This window comes from Leucopleurus acutus (genome assembly GCF_964270905.1).
Source record: "Leucopleurus acutus genome assembly, chromosome: 2".
NCBI classification, from domain to species: Eukaryota; Metazoa; Chordata; class Mammalia; order Artiodactyla; family Delphinidae; genus Leucopleurus; species Leucopleurus acutus.
In genome coordinates, this window is record NC_139143.1 from 52,166,363 (window position 1) to 52,192,874 (window position 26,512).

General features: G+C 36.9%; 1 protein-coding gene across 1 annotated transcript in view; it reads right to left on the minus strand.

Moving 5' to 3' along the window:
- Positions 1-26,512, minus strand: part of HMCN1 (hemicentin 1) — a gene marked incomplete at its 3' end in the record, with an annotated part of 530,768 nt that overhangs the window by 38,499 nt on the left and 465,757 nt on the right. The window contains exons 94-101 of the mRNA XM_082833486.1: positions 22,675-22,824; positions 22,247-22,384; positions 20,923-21,044; positions 20,067-20,304; positions 14,649-14,711; positions 13,106-13,225; positions 12,085-12,219; positions 2,942-3,055 (exon numbers count right to left, since the gene is read on the minus strand). Of these exons, the coding sequence (XP_082689612.1) occupies positions 2,942-3,055; positions 12,085-12,219; positions 13,106-13,225; positions 14,649-14,711; positions 20,067-20,304; positions 20,923-21,044; positions 22,247-22,384; positions 22,675-22,824 (1,080 nt within the window). The remainder of the gene's footprint in view (positions 1-2,941; positions 3,056-12,084; positions 12,220-13,105; positions 13,226-14,648; positions 14,712-20,066; positions 20,305-20,922; positions 21,045-22,246; positions 22,385-22,674; positions 22,825-26,512) is intronic.

The following is a 26,512-nucleotide window of genomic DNA, read 5'->3' on the forward strand; positions in this document are numbered from 1 at the left end:
GACTCATCAAGATAAAGAGGGAGAGGACTCAAATCAATAAAATTAGAAATGAAAAAGAAGTTAGAACAGACACTGTAGAAATAAAAGCATCCTAAGGGACTACTACAAGCAACTCTATGCCAATAAAATGGACAATCTGGAAGAAATGGACAAATTCTTAGAAAGGTATAACCTTCCGAGACTGAACCAGGAAGAAACAGAAAATATGAACAGACCAATCACAAGTAATGAAATTCAAACTGTGATTAAAAATCTTCCAACAAACAATAGTCCAGGATCAGATGGTGTCACAGGTCAATTCTGTGAAACATTTAGAGAACAGCTAACACCCATCCTTCTCAAACTCTTCCAAAAATTGTGGAGGAAGGAAGACTCCCAAACTCATTCTATGAGGCCACCATCACCTTGATACCAAAACCAGACAAAGATACTCCAAAAAAAAAAAAAAGTTACAGACCAATATCACTGATGAATATAGATGCAAAAATCCTCAGCAAAATACTAGCAAACAGAATGCAACAACACATTAAAAGGATCATACACCATGATCAAGAGGGATTTATCCCAGGGATGCTAGGATTCTTCAATATATGCAAATCAATCAATGTGATACACCATATTAACAAACAAGAATAAAAACCATATGATCATCTCAATAGATGCAGAAGAAGCCTTTGACATAATTCAACACCGATTTATGATAAAAACTCTCCAGAGAGTGGGCATAGAGGGAACCTACCTCAACATAATAAAGGTCATATACGACAAACCCACAGCAAACATCATTCTCAATGGTGAAAAAGTGAAAGCATTTCCTCTGAGATCAGGAACAAGGCAAGGATGTCCACTCTCACCACTATTATTCAGCATAGTTTTGGAAGTCCTAGCCATGGCAGAGAAGAAAAAGAAATAAAAGGAATATAAATTGGAAAAGAAGAAGTAAAACTGTCACAGTCTGCAGATGACATGATACTATACATAGAGAATCCTAAAGATGCCACCAGAAAACTACTAGAGCTAATCAATGAATTTGGTAAAGTTGCAGGATACAAAATTAATACACAGAAAATCTCTTGCATTCCTATATACTAATGATGAAAAATCTGAAAGAGAAATTAAGGAAACACTCCCATTTACCACTGCAACAGAAAGAATAAAATACCTAGGAATAAACCTACCTAGGGAGACAAAAGACCAGTATGCAGAAAAGTATAAGACACTCATGAAAGAAATTAAAGACGATACCAACAGATGGAGAGATATACTATGTTCTTGGATTGGAAGAATCAATATTGTGAAAATGACTGTACTACCCCAAACAATCTAGAGATTCAGTGCAATCCCTATCAAATTACCAAGTGCATTTTTTCCAGAACTAGAAAAAAACTCTTAAAATTTGTATGGAGACACAAAGGACTCTGAATAGCCAAAGCAGTCTTGAGGGAAAAAAACGGAGCTTGAGGAATCAGACTCCATGACTTCAGACTGTAGTATAAAGCTACAGTAATCAAGACAATATGATACTGGCACAAAACCAGAAACATAGATCAATGACACAAGATAGAAAGCCCAGAGATAAATCCACACACCTATGGTCAACTAATCTATGACAAAGGATGCAAGGATATACAATGGAGAAAAGACAGTGTCTTCAATAAGTGGTGCTGGGAAAACTGGACAGCTACATGTAAAAGAATGAAATTAGAACACTCCCTAACACCATACACAAAAATAAACTCAAAATGGATTAGAGACCTAAATGTAAGACTGGACACTATCAAAGTCTTAGAGGAAAACATAGGAAGAACAATCTTCGACATAAATCACAGCAAGATCTTTTTTGATCCACCTCCTAGAGTAATGGAAATAAAAACAAAAATAAACAAATGGGACCTAATGAAAATTAAAAGCTTTTGCACAGCAAAGGAAACCATAAATAAGATGAAAAGAGAACCTTCAGAATGGGAGAAAATATTTGCAAACGAATCAACGGACAAAGGATTAATCTCCAAAATACATAAAGAGCTCATGCAGCTCAATATTGAAAAAAGAAACAACCCAATCCAAAAATGGGCAGAAGACCTAAATAGACATTTCTTCAAAGAAGACATACAGATGGCCAAGAAGCACATGAAAAGCTGCTCAACATCACTAATTATTAAAGAAATGCGAATCAAAACTACAATGAGAGATCACCTCCCACCTGTTAGAATAGACATCATCTGAATATCTACAAACAACAAATACTGGAGAGGGTGTGGAGAAAAGGGAACCATTTTGCACTGCTGGTGGGAATGTAAATTGATACAGCCACTATGGAGGACAGTATGGAGGTTCCTTAAAAAAGTAAAAATAGAATTACCATATGATCCAACAATCCCACTACTGGGCATATACCCAGAGAAAACCATAATTCAAAAAGACACATGCAGCCCAATGTTCACTGCAGCACTATTTACAATAGCCAGTTCATGGAAGCAACCTAAATGCCCATCGACAGTTGCATGGATAAAGAAGATGTGGTACATATATACAGTGGAATATTAGTCAGCCATAAAAAGGAACGAAACTGAGTCATTTGTTGAGACGTGGATGGATCTAGAGACTATCATACAGAGTGAAGTAAGTCAGAAAGAGAAAAAAAAAATCATGTATTAACGTATATATGTGGAACCTAGAAAAATGGTACAGATGAACCGGTTTGCAGGGCAGAAAGAGAGACACAGATGTAGAGAACAAACGTATGGACACCAAGGGGGGAAAGCGGTCGGGGGGTGGGGATGGTGGTTTGCTGAATTGGGTGATTGGGATTGACATGTATACACTGATGTGTTTAAAACTGATGACTAATGAGAACCTGGTGTATAAAAAAATAAATGAAATTTAAAAAAAAAGAAGTTACAAAGATGTTACTGCTTTGAATTCATAGCCCTCTTCTTACCCACACATTTTCTGCCTTTGAGTTGATACCCAGGTTCACATCCACAGTGAAAACTTCCTATGGCATTGAAACAGTGGTGGTGACAGGGGCTGGATTCTTGACATTCATTAATATCTGTTAAAGAAAACAAAACTTGCTTTACATGCTGTTAGAAAACTTGGCTTAATTTATCCCAAATGTTAAATATTTTAGTGATCATGATGTTTAAGATCTTCCCTAAAAAGAATCCAATTGAAGTGCTCTCAAAGGATCTGCTAGATAATTGATAGAATTAACTGCTGGAGAGGGTTATTCTCTTCAACACTACTCCAAGGTAGAAGGTTGCTAGTGATTCAGAACTATGTTGATGCAAAACTTCTCTATTTTAACTATTTTATTTACCATATGGCTCCCATTCCAGTTTCTAGGAACTTTTAGCCCTGGAATGTTGCGGACAGACTGGAGTACTGAACGCAGAGAAAAAAAATAATAATAAAGTTAAGTCTTCTGCAACAACTTTTGCAATTTGACCCTTCTTCCCAATTTTTGCTGCTATTAGTCTGATGCAGGTGTTTATTACCTTGCACTCAAATGACTGCAGCAACTTTAGCTTTTCTCCTCATTTGTAGTCACTGCCAAATTAATCTTCCTGAACACCATTTGGGTCACAGTGCAATGGAAAAAAAAACCCTGCAGGCATGAATTCCCCAAACTTGTGTGCACCTGCCTGTATTTTGTAACTTCTCCCCTTTCCTTCCTTTCATTCCAGAAAAAGGGAGACCACTCCTTCCATTTAAGAAGAGTTCCTCTATTTGAGTTTTTGATCTCTGCAGCCCATCTCCTCCTTCCTCATCACGATGACTGTGGTCCACTGATCATGCCCTCCTCTTCTATATTTTTAATGCCCTTCTCCTTACTGTCATCTTTCCCACAACCCTGTAGACATAATCAAATCTTTCCTATCCCAACAAAATTCCTCTCTCAGGTCTCTACTCACCTCAAGCTCCTGCCACTTTTCTATTGTTCTATTACAAACCCTCAAAAGAACAATCTCACCATATTTTAGGCTCTTCATGTTCTAATCTTACATTCCCAAGTTCGAGATTTCCAATGTCTTATTTTGTTCTTGTTTTCTATTTCAGATTTTCTAATTTAATCTTTCAAAATCTGTACATGTCACATAAATCCACAAATGTGATAACATGTTTTTTAAGTTTAATTTTTATTTTATATTGGGCTACAGTTGATTTACAATGTTGTGTTAGTTTCAGTTGTACAGCCAAGTGGTTCAGTTGCACATATACATATATCCATTCTTTTTCAGATTCTTTTCCCATATAGGTTATTACAGATTACTGAGTAGAGTTCCGTGTGCTATACAGTAGGTCTTTTTCAATTACCTATTTTGTATATATTAGTGTGTATATGTTAATCCCAAACTCCTAATATATCCCTCCCCCCACCACCTCTCCCCTTTGGTAACCATAAGTTTGTTTTCGAAGTCTGTGAATCTGTTTGTTCTGCAAATAAGCTCATTTGTATCATCTTTTTAGATTCCATGTTATAAGTGATACCATATACTATTTATCTTTCTCTTTCTGACTTACTTCACTTAGTATGATAATCTCTAGGTCCATCCATGTTGCTGCAAATGGCATTATTGCATTCTTTTTTATGGCTGAGTAATATTCCATTGTATATACGTGCCACATCTTCTTTACCCGTTCCTCTGTCAATGGACATTTAGCCATTCCATATCTTGGCTATTGTAAATAGTGCTGCAATGAACATTGGGGTGCATGCATCTTTTCGAAGTATGGTTTTCTCTGGATATATGTATGGTTTCTCCATACAGTTTTCCGTAGTGGTTGTACCAGTTTACATTCCTACCAACAGTGTAGGAGGGTTCCCTTTTCTCCACATCCTCTCTAGCATTTACTATTTGTAGACTTTTTAATGATGGCCATTCTGACTGGTGTGAGGTGATACCTCATTGGAGTTTTGGTTTGCATTACTCTAATAATTAGTGATATTTAGCATCTTTTCATGTGCTTTTTGGCCATCTTTATGTCTTCTTTAGAGAAATGTATATTTAGATCTTCTGCCCATTTTTTGATTAGGTTGTTAGTTTTTTCATATTGAGCTGCATGAGCTGTTTGTATATTTTGAGGTTTATCCCTTGTTGGTCACTTTGTAAATATTTTCTCCCATTCTGTGGGTTGTGTTTTCATTTTGTTTATGATTTCCTTTGCTGTGCAAAACTTTTAAGTTTAATTAGGTCCTATTTGTTTATTTTTGCTTTTATTTTCATTACTCTAGGAGGTGGATCCAAAAAGATGTTGCTGCGATCTATGTCAAAGAGTGTTCTTCCTATGTTTTCCTCTTAAGAGTTTTATAGTATCTGGTCCTACATTTAGGTCTTGAATTCATTTTGAGTTCATTTTTGTGTATGGTGTTAGAGAAGGTTTTAATTTCACTCTTTTACATGTAGCTGTCCAGTTTTCCCAGCTCCACTTATTGAAGAGACTGTCTTTTTTCCATTGCATAGTCTTGCCTCCTTTGTCATAGATTAATTGACCATAGGTTGTGTGGGTTTATTTCTGGGCTTTCTATCCTGTTGCATTGACCCATATTTCTGTTTTGGTGCCAGTACTATACTGTTTTGATTACGGTAGCTTTGTAGTATAGTTTGAAGTTAGGGAGCCTGATTCCTCCAGCTCTGTTTTTCTTTCTCAGGATTGCTTTGGCTATTCAGGGACTTTTGTGCTTCCATACAAATTAAAAAATTTTTTTGCTCTACTTCTGGGAAAAATGCCATCAGTAATTTGATAGGGATTGCACTGAGTCTGTAGATAGTTCTGAGTAATATAGTCATTTTGACAGTATTGATTCTTCCCATCCAAGACCACAGTATATCTTTCTATCTGTTTGTGCCATCTTCAATTTCTTTTATCAGCATTTTAGTTTTCAGAGTACAGGTCTTTTGCCTCCTTAGGTGTGCTTATTCATAGGTATTTAATTTTTTGATGAGATGGTAAATGAGACTGTTTCCTTAATTTCTCTTTCTGATCTTTCATTGTTAGTGTATAGAAATGCAACAGACTTCTGTGTATTAATTTTGTATCCTGCAACTTTACCAAATTCATTGAGCTCTAGTAGTTTTCTGGTAGCAAAATCTTCAGGATTTTCTATGTATAGTATCACTTTACCTGCAAACAGTAACAGTTTTACTTTTTGGATTTTTTTACTCTTTGGATTTCCAATTTGGATTCCTTTTACTTCTTTTTATTCTCTGATTGCCATGGCTAGGACTTCTAAAAGTATATTGGATAAAAGTGGTGAGAGTGGACATCCTTGTCTTGTTCCTGACCTTAGAGGAATGCTTTCAGTTTCACCACTGAGTACAATGTTAGCTGTGGGTTTGTCATATATGGCCTTTCTATGTTGAGGTAGGTTCTCTCTAGGCCCCCTTTCTGGATGGAGCATTTTTATCATAAAGGGGTGTTGAATTTTGTCAAAAGTTTTTCTGCATCTATGGAGATAATCATATGGCTTTTATTCTTCAATTTGTTACTGTGGTGTATCATACTGATTGATTTGTGCATACTGAAAAATCCTTGTATCCCTAGGATAAATCCCAATTGATCATGGTGTATGATCCTTTTAATGTATTGTTGAATTCAGTCTGCTAGTGTTTTGTTGAGGATTTTTGCGTCTATGTACATCAGTGATATTGGCCTGTAATTTTCTTTTTTTGTAGTATCTTTATCTGGTTTTCGTATCAGGGTGATGCTGGACTTGTAGAATGAGTTTGGGAGTGTTCCTTCTTCTGCAATTTTTTGAAACAGTTTCCAAAGGATATGTGTTAACTCTTTTCTAAATGTTTGATAGAATTTGCTTCTGAAGCCATCTGGTTCTGGACTTCTGTTTGTTGGAAGTTTTTAAATCACAGTTTCAACTTCAGTACTTGTGATTGGTCTGTTCATATTTCCTATTTCTTCCTGATTCAGTCTTGGGAGATGGTACCTTCCTACGAATTTGTCTGTTTCTTCTAGGTTGTCCATTTTATTGGCATCTAGTTGCTTGTAGTAGTCTCAGGATCCTTTGTATTTCTGTGGTGCCCATTGTAACTTCTCCTTTTTCATTTCTAATTTTATTGATTTGGGCCCTTTCCCTTTTTTTTCTTGATGAGTCTGTCTAAAGTTTTATCAATTTTGTTCATCTTTTCAAAGAACCAGCTTTTAGTTTCTTTGATCTTTTCTATTGTTTTCTTCATCTCTATTTCATGTATTTCTGCTCTGATCTTTATGATTTCTTTTCTTTTACTAACTTTGGCTTTTGTTTTTTCTTCTTTTTCTAGGTGCTTTAGGTGTAAGGTTAGGTTGATTTTTTGAGATTTTTGTCTCTTGAGGTAACATTGTATTGCTATAAACTTCCCTTGTAAACTGCTTTTGCTGCATCCCAAAGTTGCTGGATTGTTGTGTTTCTGTTTTCATTTGTCTCTAGGTATTTTTTGATTTCCTCTTTGATTTCTTCAGTGATCCATTGGTTGTTTAGTAACATATTATCTAGCCTCCAGGTGTTTCTGTTTTTTGCAGTTTTTTTTCTTGTAGTTGATGTCTAATCTCATAGCATTGTGGTTGTTAAAGATGCTTAATTTCAGTTTGCTTTCTGGCACAGCATGTGACCTATTGTGGAGTATGTTCCATGTGAACTTGAAAAGAATGTGTATTCTGCTGCTTTTGGATGGAGTGCTTAAATATTAAGTCCATCTTGTCTAATGTGTCATTTAAGGGCTGTGTTTCCTTATTGATTTTCTATCTGAGTGATCTGTCTGTTGAGGCAAGGGGGGTGTTAGAGTCCCCCACTACTATTGTGCTACTGTCGATTTCTCCTTTTATAGCTGTTAGCATCTGTCTTACATATTGAGGTGCTCCTATGTTGGGTGCATATATATTTACAATTGTTATATCTTCTTCTTGTATTGATCCCTTCATCATTATGTAGTGTCCTTCTTTGTCTCTTATAACAGTGTTTATTTTAAAGTCTATTTTGTCTGATATGAGTTTTGCTGCTCTAGTTTTCTTTTGATTTCTGTTTGCCTGGAATATCTTTTTCCATCTCACTTTCAGTCTTTACATGTCCCTTAGTCTGAAGTGGGTTTCTTGTAGACAGCATATGTATGGGTCTTGCTTTTGTATCCATTAAGCCAATCTATGTGTTTTGGTTGGAGCATTTAATACATTTACATTTAAGGTAATTATCGATATTAATGTTCTTATTGCCATTTTGTTAATTGTTTTGGATTTGTTTTTGTATGTCATTTTCCTTCATTTCTCTTTTGTTCTCTTCTGTTGTGATTTGATGACTATCTTAGAGTTGTGTTTGGATTGCTTTTTCTTTTTTGTATGTGTATCTATTGTAGATTTTTGGTTTGTGGTTACCATGAGGTTTTGATATAGCAATCTCTCTCTCTCTCTCTCTCTCTCTCTCTATATATATATATATATATATATATATATATATATATATATAAAAGATTATTTTAAGTTGCTGGTCTCTGAATTTCAAATGCATTTCTAATGTACTGCATTTGTACTCTCCTCACGATTGCTGGTTTTGATGTCATATTTGTGTATAGATGATTTGCTACCTTTACAGAATGTTTGCCTTTACTGGTGAGCTTTCCCATTCATAATTCTTTTGTTTCTAGTTGTGGCCTTTTCTTTTCTGCCTAAAGAAGTTCCTTTAGCATTTGTTGTAAAGCTGGTTTGGTGGTGCTAAATTCTCTTAACTTTTGCTTGTCTGTAAAGCTTCTGATTTCTCCATTGAATCTGAACAAGAGCCTTGCTGGGTAGAGTATTCTTGGCTGTAGGTTTTTCCCTTTCATCACTTTAAATATATCGTGCCACTCCCTTCTGGCTTGCAGAGTTTCTGCTAAAACATCAGCTGATAACTGTATGGGGATTCCCTTGTATGTTATTTGTTGCTTTTAATATTTTCTCTTTGTGTTTAATTTTTGTCGATTAATATGTGTCTTGGTGTGTTCCTCCTTGGGTTTATCTTGTATGGGACTCTGTGCTTCCTGGACTTGAGTGAGTGTTTCCTTTCCCATATTAGTGAAGTTTTTGGCTATTATTTCTTCAAATATTTTCCCAAGCCCTTTCTCTCTCTTCTCCTTCTGGGACCCCTTTAATGCGAATGTTGGTGTGTTTAGTGTTGTCCCAGAGGTCTCTTAAACTGTCCTCATTTCTTTTCATTCTTTTTTCTTTATTATGTTCTGCAGCAGTGATTTCCACTCATCTCTCTTCCAGCTCACTTATTCGTTCTTCTGCCTCATTTATTCTGCTATTGATTCCTCCCAGTGTATTTTTCATTTCAGTTATTGTATTGTTCAACTCTGTTTGACTTTAAATCTTCTAGCTCTTTGCTAAACATTTCTTGTATCTCAGTCTGTGCCTCCATTGTTTTTCTGAGATCTTGGATAATCTTTACTCTCATTACTCTGAAGTCTTTTCAGGCAGATTGCCTATCTCCACTTCACTTAGTTGTTCTTCTGGGGTTTTATCTTGCTCCTGTGTCTGGAATATATTTCTGTTCCACCTCATTTTATCTAACTTTCTGAGTTTGTGGTCTCCTTTTCTCAGGCTTCAGTACTGTAGTTCTTCTTGCTTCTGGTGTCTGCTCCTTGGTGGGTGAGGTTGGTCCAGAGGCTTGTGCAGGCTTCCTAATGGGAGGGACTGGTGCCTGCCCACTGCTGGTGGAGCTGGGTCTTGTCCCTCTGGGCAGGGCCATGTCAAGGGGTGTGTTTAAAGGTGGCTGTGGATTCAGGATGACTTTAGGCAGCCTGTCTGTCTGCCGATGGGTGGGGCTGTGTTCCTGTCTTGCTGGTTGTTTGGCCTGAGGTGTCCCAGCACTGGAGCCTACAGGCTGTAAGGTGGGGCCAGTTCTTGCTGCCAAGTCCTCTGGGAGAACTCACATTGATGAATATTCCCTGGGGTCTTTGCCTCCAGTGTCCTTGCCCCCACATGAGCCACAGCTGACCCCCACCTCCCTGGGAGATCCTCCAAGACCTGCAGGTAGGTCTGGCTCAGGGTCCTATGTAGTCACTGCTTTGCCCTGGGTCCCAGTGCATGTGAAACCTTATGTGCACCCTTCAAGAGTGGAATCTCTGTTTCCCTCAGTCCTGTGGAGCTCCTGCACTCAAGCCCCAAAGGTGTTCAAGGCCAAATGTTCTGGGGGCTACTCCTCCCAATGCCAGACCCCCAGGCTGGGGAGCCTGATGGGGAGCTCAGAACTATCACTCCTGTGGGAGAACCTCTGTGATATAATTATTTTCCAGTTTGTGAGTCACCCACTCAGTGGGTATGGGGTTTGATTATATCATGGAAGCACCCCTTCTATCATCCTGTTGTGGCTTCTTCTTTGTCTTTGGATGTAGAGTATCTTTTTTGGTAGGTTCTTTTGGTAGGTCATTTTTGTCGATGTTTCTTCAGCAGGTAGTCATGATTTTGGTGTTTTCATGAGAGGAGGTGAGCTCAAGTCCTTCCACTCTGCCATCTTGTCTCCTCCCTGATCTGTGATCATATACTTTTAAAAGATTTTCTTAGTGCAGTTTTTTCTTCTTCTTTCACTTGGCTTCCCTTGTCCTCCCCTTGTCCACCAAAGCCAACTTACATTAACAATCTAATATAAATAATAACATATCTCTTTTATGTAAACCTATATCTCTTCCTAAATATATAAATCCATTTCCTTTCTCTTTGGTTATTGTTTGTTTTCCAGTCACATAATCTTTTCTACACAAGTTGCATACACTCTTTCATATCTTTGTGTTCTCACTCAACAACGCCTCATGGAAATTCTAAGCCAAACAGTTGTTGGCTATTTGTCTAAGCCAAACAGTTGAGCTTCATTCCATTCTTTTTAATGGCAGCATAGTGGTTCATGGTATAGATGTACCATAATTCATTCATTCTTTCTACTATTAAGAATTTCATTTTGTATCCAGTGTTTCTTCCTCTGGAAAATCCTGATAGGAGCTTTATTCATAATTGCTAAAATTTGTAAGTGCCAAGATGTCCTTCAGTAGCATGGATATATAAACTGTGGTACATTCATACAATGGATTATTTTTCAGCACTAAAAAGAAATAAGCTATCAAGCCATGAAAAGACATAGAAGAATCTTAAATGTATATTACTAAGTGAAAGACGCCAATCTGAAAAGGCTACATACTGCATCATTCCAACTACATGACATTCTGGAAAAGGTAAAGCTAGAGAGACAATAAAAAGATGACGGGCTTCCCTGGTGGCGCAGTTGTTAAGAATCCACCTGCCAGTGCAGGGGACATGGGTGTGAGCCCTGGTCCAGGAAGATCCCACATGCTGTGAAGCAGCTAAGCCCGTGTGCCACAACTACTGAGCCTGCACGCTACAACTACTGAAGCCTGCGTGCCTGGAGCCCAAGCTCTGAAACAAACAGAAGCCACTGCACTTTATATATATATATAAAAAGATGAGTGGTTTCTGGAGGTTGGGGGAGGAAAGGATGACTAGGTGGAACACAGAAGATTTTTAGGGCAAGGAAACTATTGTGTATGATACTATAATGGAGGATATATGACGTTATTCATTTGTCTAAACCCATAGAATATACAACACCAGGAGTGAATCCTAATGTAAACAATGGACTTTGGGTGGTAATTATGTGTTAATGTAGGTTTATCCTTGGTTAAAAAAAAAAAAAGTACCAGTCTGGTGCAGGATGTTGGTAGCAGGGGAGGCTGTGCCTGAGTTGGGGCAGGGAGAATATGGAAAATCTCTTTACGTTCTACTCAAATTTGCTGTGAATCTAAAACTGCTCTCAAATAATAAGTTCTATTAAAGAAGTCCTGCAGTAAATATTCAGTCTTATGAAATGAGTTTTATTAAATAGATTCTATTAAGATCATGCTGTATGATCTCTTCTCTCAAATATTACAGGCAAGTTTTATTCAAAACCACTTTGTTACAAATACTTAAAATAGCCATGGCATATTACATTTAAACATTTTACTAAGAAGCTCAATCCATTAAAGAGAGTTTACTCTAAGTGATTCAACAGGCAGGGGTTTTCATCTGTAATACAATGAAGATAAGCAAGGGCCTCCATTTGTATACCTTGACAACTCAGCCCATCACTGGTTCTTCGAAAGCCAATTCCACAGCGGACCACACAGTGATAGGATCCAATGGTATTGTCACAATCCTGACCGGCATGGCAAGTGTGTCCACTCAAAGCACACTCATCAATATCTGCAACAAAGTGAGTCATTCAACTAGGGGGAACTGAAGAAAACCAACCAAAGAACCTGTTGTGAAACAGGGATAAGAAAAGCAATGAATGACACTTGAAATATACAAGAGCAAAAATGGCGAATTTTGGGGGTGTGTCATTTCAGGTGGGTTGAGTAGCTGACAAGCTCATAGCAGGACAGTGTGATGTCTTCACAGACCAAGCCATCCAACAGACCACTTACAAATTAGGTGGCCGAAAAAAGGTACTTCTCCTTTCTGACATCTCAGTTTTTTCATCTGTAAAATCAGGATAATAATATCCACCTCTCAGCATTGCTTTGAAAATTAAATAATGTTTATGAGGTGCCCAGTCCATACTGGACATTCCATAAAAGTTACTCCTATGCCCCTGCTCTCTGTCTCTTTAGCATTTAGAAGGGGGTCTCCTTGGGCATAGAGGGAGAAATCCTTTCTTCTTTTCATCATTTTTAGTTTATTATACAACTAGGCTCTTATACAAGTTCTAACTTTGAAGCATACCTGGAATCTGATAGAAAAGTGTGTTCTTCTTTAACATACCATGATTGTGCAATTTACTAAATTTCTTTATAACCTCTTCCTTCCTACTTTTATCCCTGTAAAAGGAGTATGGTAATAGTCCTGCCTGCTTCTTCTCATTGTGTTGTGGGGATTGAGTGAGTCACTACAGGCATTCCTGTCCACAGAGCACCCCATATGAAGGCAGTGTGTGAGCAGTATTCCCTCTTCCTTACTTTTTCAACTTAATGAAGGTGGGGGCAGAAAGAGTAGGAAAGAAGAGCACTGGTCTACCACGCTTTTCCTAGGTCAGAGACTGCCATGTCCACTGCTTAAATGTGTTGATTAGACTTAGCTTTGTGACTACCTTGACAAGTTCTTCCATCCACAGCTATAGTGAGGCCTTTGGGGCAGGAGCAATAATAAGTTCCCATGGCATTGTGACAGATATGGGAGCAGGGATTCCCTGCTGCACATTCATCTTCATCTGAAAGAAGAAACAAAAAGACCCAATTAGTATGAAGAAGCCCTACTTTCAAGGAGTTATTAAAGTTGGTGAAAAGAGTTGCTTATAGAGGCCAATGAATGAATCAAATGTAACAGGAAATGCTCTAAGTGCCACAGGATGGAAACACAAAATAAAAATTAATTTGGGGTCCTCAAATTATCTCTGAGAGTGAATAAATGGTTAGATTAATTCTAAAACAACAATGATGACAGCTGAGATATAATGACAATTTATTGTGATCTAAATGCTTTTTACCTACATTAACTCATTCCTCAGCATTCCTAGGAGCTAAGTATTTTTATTCCTATCTTCATTTGCATGATAAAACTGAGGAACAAAGAGGTTAAGTAAATTGCTCAAGGTCACATAGGTTATTATTCGAAGAGCTGGGATTTGAACCTGGGCAGAAGAGGTTAAGTAAATTGCTCAAGGTCACATAGGTCATTATTTGCAGAGCTGGGATCTGAACCTGGGCAGTGTAGTTTCTAAAGACCACCTTTTTACCACTATACTACATTACATTGCCTACCAGCAAAAAGAAAGGCACTGTGGGGCTTCCCTGGTGGCTCAGTGGTTAAAAATCTGCCTGCCAGTGCAGGGGACGGGGGTTTGAGCCCTGATCCAGGAAGATCCCACATGCTGCAGAGCAACTAAGCCCGTGTGCCACAACTACTGAAGCCCACATGCCTAGAGCCCGTGCTCCACAACAAGAGAAGCCACCACAATGAGAAGCCTGCGCACCGCAACGAAGAGTAGCCCCCACTTGCTGCAACTAGTGAAAGCCCATGTGCGGCAACAAAGACCCAACGCAGCCAAAAATAAAATAAATAAATAAATAAATTTATTAAAAAAAAAAAAGAAAAGCAAGGCACTATGTATGCTAACTTGAGCTCCTCAAGTCATTTACTTAGCTATTTACTTATCCGTGACCCTCTTGCACAGGTACTTGGATGGCACAAGGCTGCTTTAGTCATTAGTCCTCCACCCACAATCCAGCCCTATCCTACGATTAAGCAATTCTCAGGTTAGGTGACTTAGAGTTGAATTACTGCTGTTCCACATTCATGGCAATCAGGTGGCCAGACGAAGTCCAGTGTTTTGTCCCTGTGTTCCCTCTACCCCTTTACTTGATCATGATCCTTGACACACTTGATTGTGGACTAATCGGAAGAGCAAGGGCTTTGTATCTATCTTAAATTCAAATCTAGCTCTGCCACTAGATAGCTGAGCGATCTTAGGCAGTTAACTTCCTCACATCTCAATTTCTTCACCTGTAAAATGGGACATTTATAGAACTGTTGTGATTCTTAAATATCTAGCAAAATGACAGTAAATGTCTATTAAATGGCAGCATTAACAGCTTAATAAAAAATAAAAATGAATAATTTATTTCCATACTTACCAGCACAAAAGGGTCCAACTGAATCTAAGGCAAACCCAGAGGGGCACTGATTACTGCGATCTCCTACCATAGAGAGAAAAGCAAAATTAACTGGCTTGTTAGAACATTAGCATCTTGTTTCTCCCCAGGACCATCTTCTCTGGGAACATATGCCAAGGATGGAACACACGACACAGCAAATGCAATAGGTGAAAACAAGCAGAATGGAAAAGTTTTACTGTTTCTCAACCAAGAACTAAATGAATCATAATACAGAGATTGTTGGCAAGCAGCCAGCCACTGGAAGCAGATTTTCTGTTTAAGTTGTTTACATTAATCAAAAGAAAATTAATTACTCTTTGATAATGAAAAAGGATCCAAATCACTATGAATGCCAGGCATAACCACAGGCAAAGTCCTATTCTTCCAGCCATTTATTCTGTTTGTTCTAGAAGTAGGATTGCTATTTTGAAGCCACTTAAAATAACCTATGCCAGTGAAAAACAAACTCTAGTGAAGAAACCCTCTCCTTTTGTAGATCTCCTCCATTTGTACTGTGAAGAATCTGGGTCTAAGTCCTCCTGGGTGTAACCAAGTGTTTTCCTTCCTGGTAGTCAAAGCAAGAAGAAACAGGCATATCATTATAGCAATAGAATAGATTTAAGTTAGATGTCAGAAAAAAAACTATTAACAAGAATAAATAGGTTAGGGAATCTCCCTGGAAAGTAACTCTGTTTTGACTGGTGTTAAGCCGTTTAGCAAATATTTTTCAAACGTTATTGAGATGCAAAAACTTAAACATTTTTCAAGTTAACAAAGTAATCTCACACACACACACACACACACACATACCTTAAAAGACAATCATTGATATAACAGGTATAGTAGATTTCTCTCAAGGGAAATTTTATGTTCAGTTCATATTCAGTCTCTTAGAAATTATCTTAGATTTTCCTTCAATTCCAAATGCATGAAACTGTTTATTTTTACTATTGTTTTAGGTGCTCTTCATAGAGGGAGTCTGGGCATTCATTAATTTTTCAGATTCATTCTACTTTGGAGAGTCTCAATTACAATATTATTTAAGCCCTGCTGAGAACATGAAACTGTTCAAAACTCTTCTGTACATTTATATATTTGGAGGGTGGAAGAAACATGCTCCAATGAAAATACTTCCTTGACTAGAAAGCTAGAGCCCTACTTGCTATTTCTAGGCAATCAAATTGCTATAAACCATGAAGCGAAAGCAGAGAGTTTCATGATCCATTTCCACCCTGAGTGTAAACGTGACCCTGAGAGCATCCAAGCCTTCCTGCACCTTCAAGGGAATGGGGACAGGATGGATGGGATAGAAACGTCCGGAGCATGTTGCTAAATGATTGTTGAGTGTCATACAGTCCTGTGAGCTTCATGTGCTGTATTTCATTTAAACCTCAGAACTGCCCTACTCCCATCATAACCAATTTTCAGATGAAGAATCTGAGACTGAGGACATGTAAACTGCTTAAAGTCAAAGTGCTAATATAATCTGGAGCAAGGATTTAGATGCAAGTCTGTGGGACTTTCAACCACTGAACTCAAGAGTACAATTCAGGTGGTGATTATAATTCATGCTTCATTTTTATTTACTATTCAAACATTCCTTAATGCAGCCAGTATGTTGTGTACAGTACTGTGTTGGGGACGTAGTTGTGGAAAAATGTGTAACGTAAACATAAATTATTATCTGATAGAAGCTTTAGATTTCTGGTTCTAAATGGGGAGATATCTTCCATGGAGTGGCATCTGGGAAGGTTTTTGGGAGAGACTTTGGTTGTCATTATATAATGACATGATTTAACAGGGAAGCCTATTTAAATTTAGGGAGTGGAGAAGACCCTGGGGAAGGTTTTAAGTATTGCAATGTGTGGGATAACGATGCAAGATGAAGATGTGTCCCTTGCCCTGAAAAATTGTCGTGGAAGCGAGAAAGCTGTTTGTAATTATCTAAGGCTACAACCCATCTTCCATATATTAAACGGTTTCTTTGTGTGATTAAAATATACAATGAACTTTCCAGAAATGCAGCTGTCATATAAATGGGTGGTTGATTGTACATTGTTTTATTCAGAACATTACCAAGAGTTACTCAATGTTTTTTAAAAAAAATCACACTGGGCCTCTAAATATTGGTTCAGCCATGTAAATACTTCTCTCTTACCTTCCAGTGTAGTAATGTCTAAAGATTTTCATATTGAAATACATAATATTTTGTTATCAACTATTTTCCTTTTATTTATTCTTTCTGTTGTAATTAAATCATGTTATTTTGAATTATATTATGATTTACTTTTTGACATAGTAGGGAGACAATACAAAATATCTGTTTGTGTTACAGTAATGTATAATTGTAGAAACTTTAAAAAGTATAAAATTCCCTGTAACCTTGTCACTTGGAACAAACTACTGCCAAGATTTTGGTGCTTTTCCCTGCAGTCACCTCCATCAGTATATACTTCAAAAAATTAAGTTAGGATCCTTTACAGACTAACAGTTGCCAAACTTTACTGATCGTAAAATCTCTTGGAGAGCTTATTAAAAATATAGATTCCCTCTGGTCCTACCCCAGTCAGAATTGCCAAGGAAGAAGCCTGGGAATCTGTGTTTTTAACCAGTATAAAGGTTTCCTTACAATCACTGTGATGTGGGCAACCCAGGTTTGGATCATATTGTGTACTATTTTTCAATGATTGTTATGTCATGTACATTCTCCTTTGTCACTTGTTTATAGCTATATTGTCAATACCTAGAGCAGTATCTGGTATACAGTAAGTACTCAATTATTTTTAAATGAATAAATAAGCAATCATTAGAATACTTTTGAAGGAATATTTAGTTTTGAGTTTATCATACATCTGTGCCATCATTTACATATTTACCTCTTTCAGGACATTTATTCTTGGCCATTTCTGTGATTTTCTTAGGGCAGACTCCTAGAATGAGATAACTAAAAAGATGTGAACATTTGAGAGGCTACTGATACATACTGTTTTCCAGAAATGTCAAATCTACAATCTCTGCTGGCAGTGTAGGAGGGTATTTGTTTCCTATACCTCTCCACTACTGAGTGGTTATCCTATATTTTAATCTCTGACAATGATAACTGGAAAACGGAACCTCATTGTTTTAATTTACATTTCTTTGCTTATTAATGAGGTACAGTTTTTCACATTTATTTTGTCATTATTATTTCTTCCTTTGTGAATTTCCTCTTCACAGATTATGTATTTTTCTATTGGGGTATTTGCCTTTTTCTTATTGATTTTTAAGGTTCTTATGTATATTAAGGGTAATCATAGTTGTCCATAATATGTAATGCAAATAAGTTTAAATATACACAAAGAAAAACTATATATTTTGTTTTTCTCCCATGAGGAAGCTTTAAAAATTTTATTTGTAGTTAAATTTCTTTTATCTCCTGATTAATTTATAAAACTATAAATATTTTTTATAACTATATTTTGAAAATAATTTAATTTTAAAGATATGAATTCATATAATTTTTAAAAATTTCTATATTTGTGAACTGTCTTGACTAGTAGTTTCCAAATGCCAGAGTAAAGACCGCTTACAATAGAATCATTTAATTTTAAAGATATAAATTCATATAATTTTTAAAAATTTCTATATTTGTGAATTGTCTTGACTAGTAGTTTCCAATGCCAGAGTAAAGACCGGTAACAACAGAATCATTTAGGGGCTGTGTTAAAAATACAGACTCCAAGGCCCTACCTTAGACTAGCTAAACTAAAATCTTTGTACCTAGAAATCTGAACTTTCTTCAAGCTCTCTGCAATTCCAATTGCATTGTAACCATAGGTTTAGTCTAGACCCAACAAAGAGAAAGAACATGCTGGTCAAGCAGCTAAGAATGCAAGCTTGCTCCCTGGTGGTCAAAGAAATTGCAGGTACACAATTCTTGCAACTCACAGGAACAATATCAACAACAAATGGGCACCTACATCAGATGTAATTCATAGAATCATAGCATCCAAGGATAGTAAGGGGTTTTAAATGTCCTATAATGTTTCCTTCTATTGTGGGACCCAAGTCCCAAGGAAGGTCTTAAACCATAAAGACCTTCAAGCACGACTGGGTAGAAAGTGTACATGACTTTTCAAAAATCACTTTAATGTCTCTGGTCCCAGATGATATAAATTCATTTTTAACTAAAGTCTTGTGCTAAGTTGTTATCTTTTAAAAAATTATATGGAGTACTGGAAAAAGTAGCAGCAGAGGTTAACTTTGAAAAGTAAGTATTACTGGGGAAAAGAAAACATAATTCTTCATTCCAGTGGCTCTTTTCTTTTGTCCAAGTTACCTTAACATGCATGACAATAGTAAAATGAGGTGGTGGTGACATGTGGTTGGAGTAGGTGTAGGGCTACGGGTTCTACTGGCTATGAGGCTTCGTGAATCTGTGATTAGCTCAAAAAAAATGTGAATATACTCCTACATTACTATGACCTTAAATTTGATGAAGCAGTTCTGATAGATGCTGAAGAAGAAAACAGTCACATGCACAACTGATGAAAGCAAGAGTAAACAGTGAAAATGAATTTTAAGTGTATGTGCTGAGCATGATAAGCAAAATGACGGTTAAAATCTACTTGCATCTATTTTAGGAAAGCCAGCACAAAGTAAAACACATACATTCACCAGGCCACTCTGAATCATTTGAAGTGTCTCATGGGAGCCTAAAGTTCAAAGCTAAAGTCATTGAAACAGTTAGTGCCTATAACATAACCACATGCAAGTATCTCCTAGCATCAAAACCCCCCAGGATATGGAACGCTAATTGTCGTGTTGCCTCTTAAAACTGAAAAGAAAATCTCAGAGTATAGACACATCAAAGCACCACACAGCACAGGGAGACTGCTGAGATCAAGGGAAAGCAGTTCAAAAGTTATAATTTCCAAGAACAATAAATGACAGCTGAAATGATTGCCTCTCGGGTTTTAAAAGCTGCTTTTAAAATATGGAAACTTTTTTGGGCTAGTTTAGGTTAAGATACACCTTTACATCATGCTTCAGGAATTAGAAAAATTCTGTCAAATGTAAGATTCAGAACAAGAACAAATGGACTTTATTACCCAAAGAAAAGTCGTTGACAGAGGATATATTTTTAAACCTCTCTGTGTATATAGGCTAGAACAGTAACAACTCCACTATGCTATCTGAAGATGCCTATTAGTAAACTAAATGTACTAGAATGCCAATGGGATTGGCCTTACCACAGGACTTCACCTACGAAACATGGGCAACACACATGAAAAACATGTTATCGTGTTCAGTCTATACCTTAATATCCTTATTTTGAATGGCATCAATGCGATTCTTTTACCCATTTAGAAAGGACTGCATAGCTTAAAGAGCTGTACTTTCCTTTAACCAAATTACCTTTGGAAATTGAAGCATGGATTTTAAAACCCAATGTCTCTTCTAACTGGCTGTAGTCAGATTCCACAGAGGATGCATGAAGTGTTTCTACCAAGAAAGGCATTCTTCCCTGTGCCTCATCATAGAAAACAGTGTGGTTCCATGTGTATGGGACGCTGATGCCATCAATGGTGAACAGCCGGGTTGAGTAGGCATACAGCTGCCCAGGACCTGTTTGAACGTAGTCCTCTGTGTAATCCTAAGAAAGACAGTACAGATTTGAGGATTAGCATGGTTCATCCTATTTTTTTTTCTTGAGGGTACTATGAGATGTAGAATGAGATAAAAAAAAAAAGGCTTAGGGGATAAAAATATATAATTCTAAATAAAATTGTAATTGTACAGTAGTGTTCAGGAACTAAAATTTGAACCTTTTAATTGTAAATACCTTAGTTTCATAATTTTAGTGTCATAAGTTATACTTTAATAAGGGACTCAGTTGTAGGTCAAAAAAAAATGTGAAAAGGTGATTGTTACCATTCTTTAATTTCTGGAATACTTCTAAGGATGGACTACAAAAACTTTAATGCAAGAATTAGTATTCTCTTTGTCTACAGAAAGTTAAACAAATGGCTTAAATCAACAAAGCTGTGATCTTGGTCCTGATAAGCAGGGTAATAAAACTACTAAGAGCTTATAAAGACTTGTCCGTAAAGATTTTTAAACAAAGACCAGATAGGCATTCCTAACTTCAGTGGTTTAGACATTTACTCCCCAAAATGAACAAGGGAAACTACACAAGTTTTCTGCACTCTTTTACTCCTACTCTTATTGTTACTCCAATAAACAGCGAAGGCAAGTTATCCTAGCATTTTACCTTCACAGTGACTTCAGCAGGTGACTGCAGCTGCAGGACATAGCCACTCACAACGATATCTACCAGCAGAGCTCCATCGGAATCCAAGCCCCGGGCAATGTGAGTCATCCGCAAGATTTCTCCTAGGAATTAGAATTCGTTCATTTCAATAGTAATATATATATATATATATATATATATATATATATATATATATATATATGGTTTGTGTAAGCACAGAGCAGATTTACTTTATATACCAGTTCAGCTATGTTATTGTACTTCAAACTTGATTAAACACAGATCATAAGAGAATTAAATTAGCACTTCGCCCCCAAATTAAAGACTTAGGTTGATTGAATTAAGTTGATTCTAAAATCTCTTTTTTTGTGGCAAAAATGTAGCCTATGATTAGGTGAAGGATTCCACACTTTTAACTCACAAGCAAGAGAAAGGCAGTTCTACAAAAATGGATCGCTTTGTCTGTGAGAAGGGATAGAAAGCTTGACCAGGCAGACTGGCAATAGCCACAAGTCTGGCCCCAGGGCTTTGTTCTTTCCGATGCGTTAAGAAGTTGCAAAGGGGATCTTCATTGCCGCGTGCGGGATATCCCATGTGCCACAACTAAGACCTGGCGCAGCCAAATAAATAAATATTTTAAAAATGCTTAAAGAAAAATAAGAAGTAGCAAAGGGGCATCTTTGTAAGTGGATTGCCATACAGAGACCCACATGTCTTCTGGGCTTATTAAAGCTATGCCCTCCCTCAGCCCTTCTTTCTCAAGATCACTGCTGCTGAGCTGACCACCTTCAAAGATATTAGAAATGGAGGTCTATAAAAAGCTGTAGACCCTTGGAAAGGGCCATGAATTGCTAATAAGTATTCATTAAGACTAAGGATAAAGCGAAAAGTGTTTAGATTTGCTTGTTTTAATTACCATTTTTTTGATTAAAGAATCTCTATAAGATATCCTAATTGACTCTCAGTTTCATAGACAAAAGCCTTTAATTAATATTAGCAATGGCTCATCTTCCTGCTGTTTGGCCTTCAAAACCCTCTCTAAGGATTTAAAGAGAACAGATACAGGAAAGATGATGAAAAAAAAGCTTTCAGACTATAAAAATCACTATACTATTTGAAAACACATGGCCTCTTATAGACCCACGTCAGTAAAAGTTTATAGGAAAATATAAACTTGCTTTTATATCATTTATGCTAAGATGGCAACAAAACTTTGAAATTATTCTCTGTGGGAACATATAATGTATTTTTCTTAACCATCAACATTTAAAGCAATCATATTTTTTTAAATAGTAATAGAATAATAAGTTCAGCTGGTACTAACCAGTTGCAAATTCCACTTGGGTTTCTCTCTTGAAGACCGCATTGGTGAGGGTAAAGCCATTGACTGCTTCTCCTATTTCCTTTGCCGTTGTCCAATAAATGGGATTTAGAATGGAAATTATCTTTCTCATTGCTGGACCTAGAGAAAAAGGGATAAATAAGATATCAGAGCAAAATATTTACAGTCCATTATTATTATTCATAGCATGTTATTCAAAAGGATGAATCCTAAATAAACTTGAATAACAACAAAATAAATATCAGTATCTCATGTGTCTTTAAGTGTTTACCACTGGGATAAAACTAAGGACTATTATACTGATCATGTAGTAGTAGCATCCTCTAGAAATTTTAATAATAGATGAAAAAGAAAAATATATGTTTTTAAAAAGAGGCTTATTAACAACTTTTGTAAGCAAAGAGACTTACCGAGACTGCGAGGTACATTGGTAATTCTGGCATGTATTATTTTGGTATCAGAGTTTGGGCTATCTGTTACCGTGGCGTTAAGGAAAGCAATTCCAAATTCGACATCATTAATACTTCCAATAACACTTCCTCTGGCTCGCTGGGGCCCACCTATTGCGGGAAGAAAAAACATTCTTGGATAAGGGAACAATTTCATCAACATTACATGGGAGAAAAGAAAGCCAGTATTCAAAGATGCTCCAAGTCTTCTCTCAAACATTTAAAAGATCATATGACATCTGAATTTAAGAGTGACATACATAAGATTTCAAAACATTCTACTCTCATGTAACGCTCATCAACCCATATAAATCTAGGATCCTTCCAATCTACATACATCATAGTATTAATTCACAATCCAAAGAATTCAATCGGCACCCAGTCCCAAAGCCAAAATAAAGTATGTATTTGGTGATGGTGATGAAATAATGATAATAATGAGAGTTTACTGAGCATGTCATGCGTGCTACAGTAAGCACTTAATATGCATTAACTCTTTAAATTCTAGCAAACATCCTATAAGGTAGTTTTAAACAGCCACAGTTTGCAGACTAGGAAAATAAAGTTCAGAGAAATCAAGTGATTTTTCCCATGATTACCCAGCTAAGAGGCAGTAGAGTGAGGATATGAACACAGATCTGCTTGTCATCAAAACACATATTCTTTCATCTATTGCCTCCTTCAAGAGAACACGGAGGGGAAAGGAGGGATCGCCAACAAAACAGCTCCAAAGTCTTGTGACAGGTCACTGTCAACATAAATGTGAAGTATCTAAGGGTTATTGTTCGTCTTGAGTTTCAGATCAAGGGCTTACCAAGCTCTTCATATTACATATATATTGGAAAATGTTTAACTTGAGAAAAATTTGAGAAGAATATTGTACTTTTAACATTGTTGAAAAATTCATACCAAGACAGTTATGTTGAAAAACAATCGTACAATCTTTTAAAAGTAACTCTACAGTAATTTTATGCCTTCTTTCCATTGTTCAACAGAATTATTGGTTACTAACACAGAACTGGTGGTTAAGGAGTACATGCTTTGACAAGAGAGGGAAACGTACTGGGAAGAGGCTAACAGTTAAATTTTAAAATATTCATTATTTAATGCCTTTTAATTGAATATATTTTAAAACAATTGCTAGGTGGTTCAGATATTGTTATCATGTATTATATACTGGGGAGAAATACAATTGTATTCAGTCTGAGAAAAGTCAATAAGTAAAGTGTTTCACCATTTTAATTTGCATTATTTTACTAGTGAGAGAAAACATTTTTTTCACATTGATTCACCCTTCATGTTCTGGATTATATTCATTTGTTCATCAAGTACTGAGGATAGAATGGTAAGAAAGAAAAAAGACATGAAGCCTGCCTTCATAGCACTTATGTCTGAATAGGGGAGATAAACATTAATTAGAATTCCACAAATAAATGTAAAAATGAAATGTATATCTTAATGAATAGGATATCTACTACTCAGGGAAGTCTGAAAAGGAGGTAAAAATAGTTTGAAGATCTGAAGAAAGTTAAGGTCTTAGCTCAGTCAAGGAAGGCAGGAAAAGGGCTTTCCTTGTAGAGGAAACAGCATGTGTCACGCTTTTGGGAGGTGGTGGCTTGTCACATCTGAGAAGCCAAGAGTAGCGAGCTTAGTGGGTGATGGGAAACCTGCAGCAAGATGATGCAGGAAAGTACACAGGAGGGCCAGTCAGGACCTGGTCGGCTCCATTTGTTCTTATCCTTAGTCCTAAGCAGGGCGAGAGAAGGGTAGAAGGATTACTAATTTACTTAGTTCTCTGGATAATTACTAAGGAGCATGGCCTCTCTAGTCTCACAGAGGAACCTCCATTAGCAGAGAGGCTGCCTAAAATCATAATAAGGCCACAGACACGCCAAAACACACCACCAGACGTGGACCTGCCCACCAGAAAGACAAGATCCAGCCTCATCCACTAGAACACAGGCACTAGTTCCCTCCACCAGGAAGCCTACACAACCCACTGAACCAACCTTAGCCACTGGGGACAGACACCAAAAACAACGGGAACTACGAACCTGCAGCCTGCAAAAAGAAGGCCCCAAACACAGTAAGATAAGCAAAATGAGAAGACAGAAAAACACACAGCAGATGAAGGAGCAAGGTAAAAACCCACCAGACCTAACAAATGAAGAGGAAATAGGCAGTCTACCTGAAAAAGAATTCAGAATAATGATAGTAAAGGTGATCCAAAATCTTGGAAATAGAATAGAGAAACTGCAAGAAACATTTAACAAGGACCTAGAAGAACTAAAGAGGAAACAAGCAACGATGAACAACACAATAAATGTAATTAAAAATACTCTAGAAGGGATCAATAGCAGAATAACCGAGGTAGAAGACTGGATAAGTGACCTGGAGGATAAAATAGTGGAAATAACTACTGCAGAGCAGAATAAAGAAAAAAGAATGAAAAGAACTGAGGACAGTCTCAGAGACCTCTGGGACAACATTAAGCGCACCAACATTCGAATTATAGGGGTCCCTGAAGAAGAAGAGAAAAAGAAAGGGACTGAGAAAATATTTGAAGAGATTATAGTTGAAAACTTCCCTAATATGGGAAAGGAATAATCAAGTCCAGGAAGCACAGAGAGTCCCATACAGGATAAATCCAAGGAGAAATACGCCAAGACACATATTAATCAAACTGTCAAAAATTAAATAAAAAGAAAACATATTAAAATCAGCAAGGGAAAAACAACAAATAACACACAAGGGAATCCCCATAAGGTTAACTGCTGATCTTTCAGCAGAAACTCTGCAAGCCAGAAGGGAGTGGCAGGACATACTTAAAGTGATGAAGGAGGAAAAACCTACAACTAAGATTACTGTACCCAGCAAGGATCTCATTCAGACTTGATGGAGAAATTAAAACCTTTACAGACAAGCAAAAGCTGAGAGAGTTCAGCACCACCAAAATAGATTTACAACAAATGATAAAGGAACTTCTCTAGGCAAGAAACACAAGAGAAGGAAAAGACCTACAATAACAAACCCAAAACAATTTAGAAAATGGGAATACGAACATACATATCGATAATTACCTTCAATGTAAATGGATTAAATGCTCCCACCAAAAGACACAGACTGGCTAATTGGATACAAAAACCAGACCCGTATATATGCTGTCTACAAGAGACCCACTTCAGACCTAGGGACACATACAGACTGAAAGTGAGGGGATGGAAAAAGATATTCCATTCAAATGGAAATCAAAAGAAAGCTGGAGTAGCAATTCTCATATCAGACAAAATAGACTTTAAAATAAAGACTGTTACAAGAGACAAGGACACTACATAATGATCAAGGGATGGAACCAAGAAGACATAACAATTGTAAATATTTATGCACCCAACACAGGAGCACCTCAATACATAAGACAAATACTAACAGCCATAAAAGGGGAAATCGACAGTAACACATTCATAGTACGGGACATTAACACCCCACTTTCACCAATGGACAGATCATCCAAAATGAAAATAAATGAGGAAACACAAGCTTTAAGTGATACATTAAACAAGATGGACTTAATTGATATTTATAGGACAGTCCATCCAAAAACAACAGAATACACATTTTTCTCAAGTGCTCATGGAACTATCTCCAGGATAGATCATATCTTGGGTCACAAATTAAGCCCTGGTAAATTTAAGAAAACTGAAATTGTATCAACTATCTTTTCTGACCACAACGCTATAAGATTAGATATCAATTACAGGAAAAGATCTGTAAAAAATACAAACACTTGGAGGCTGAACAA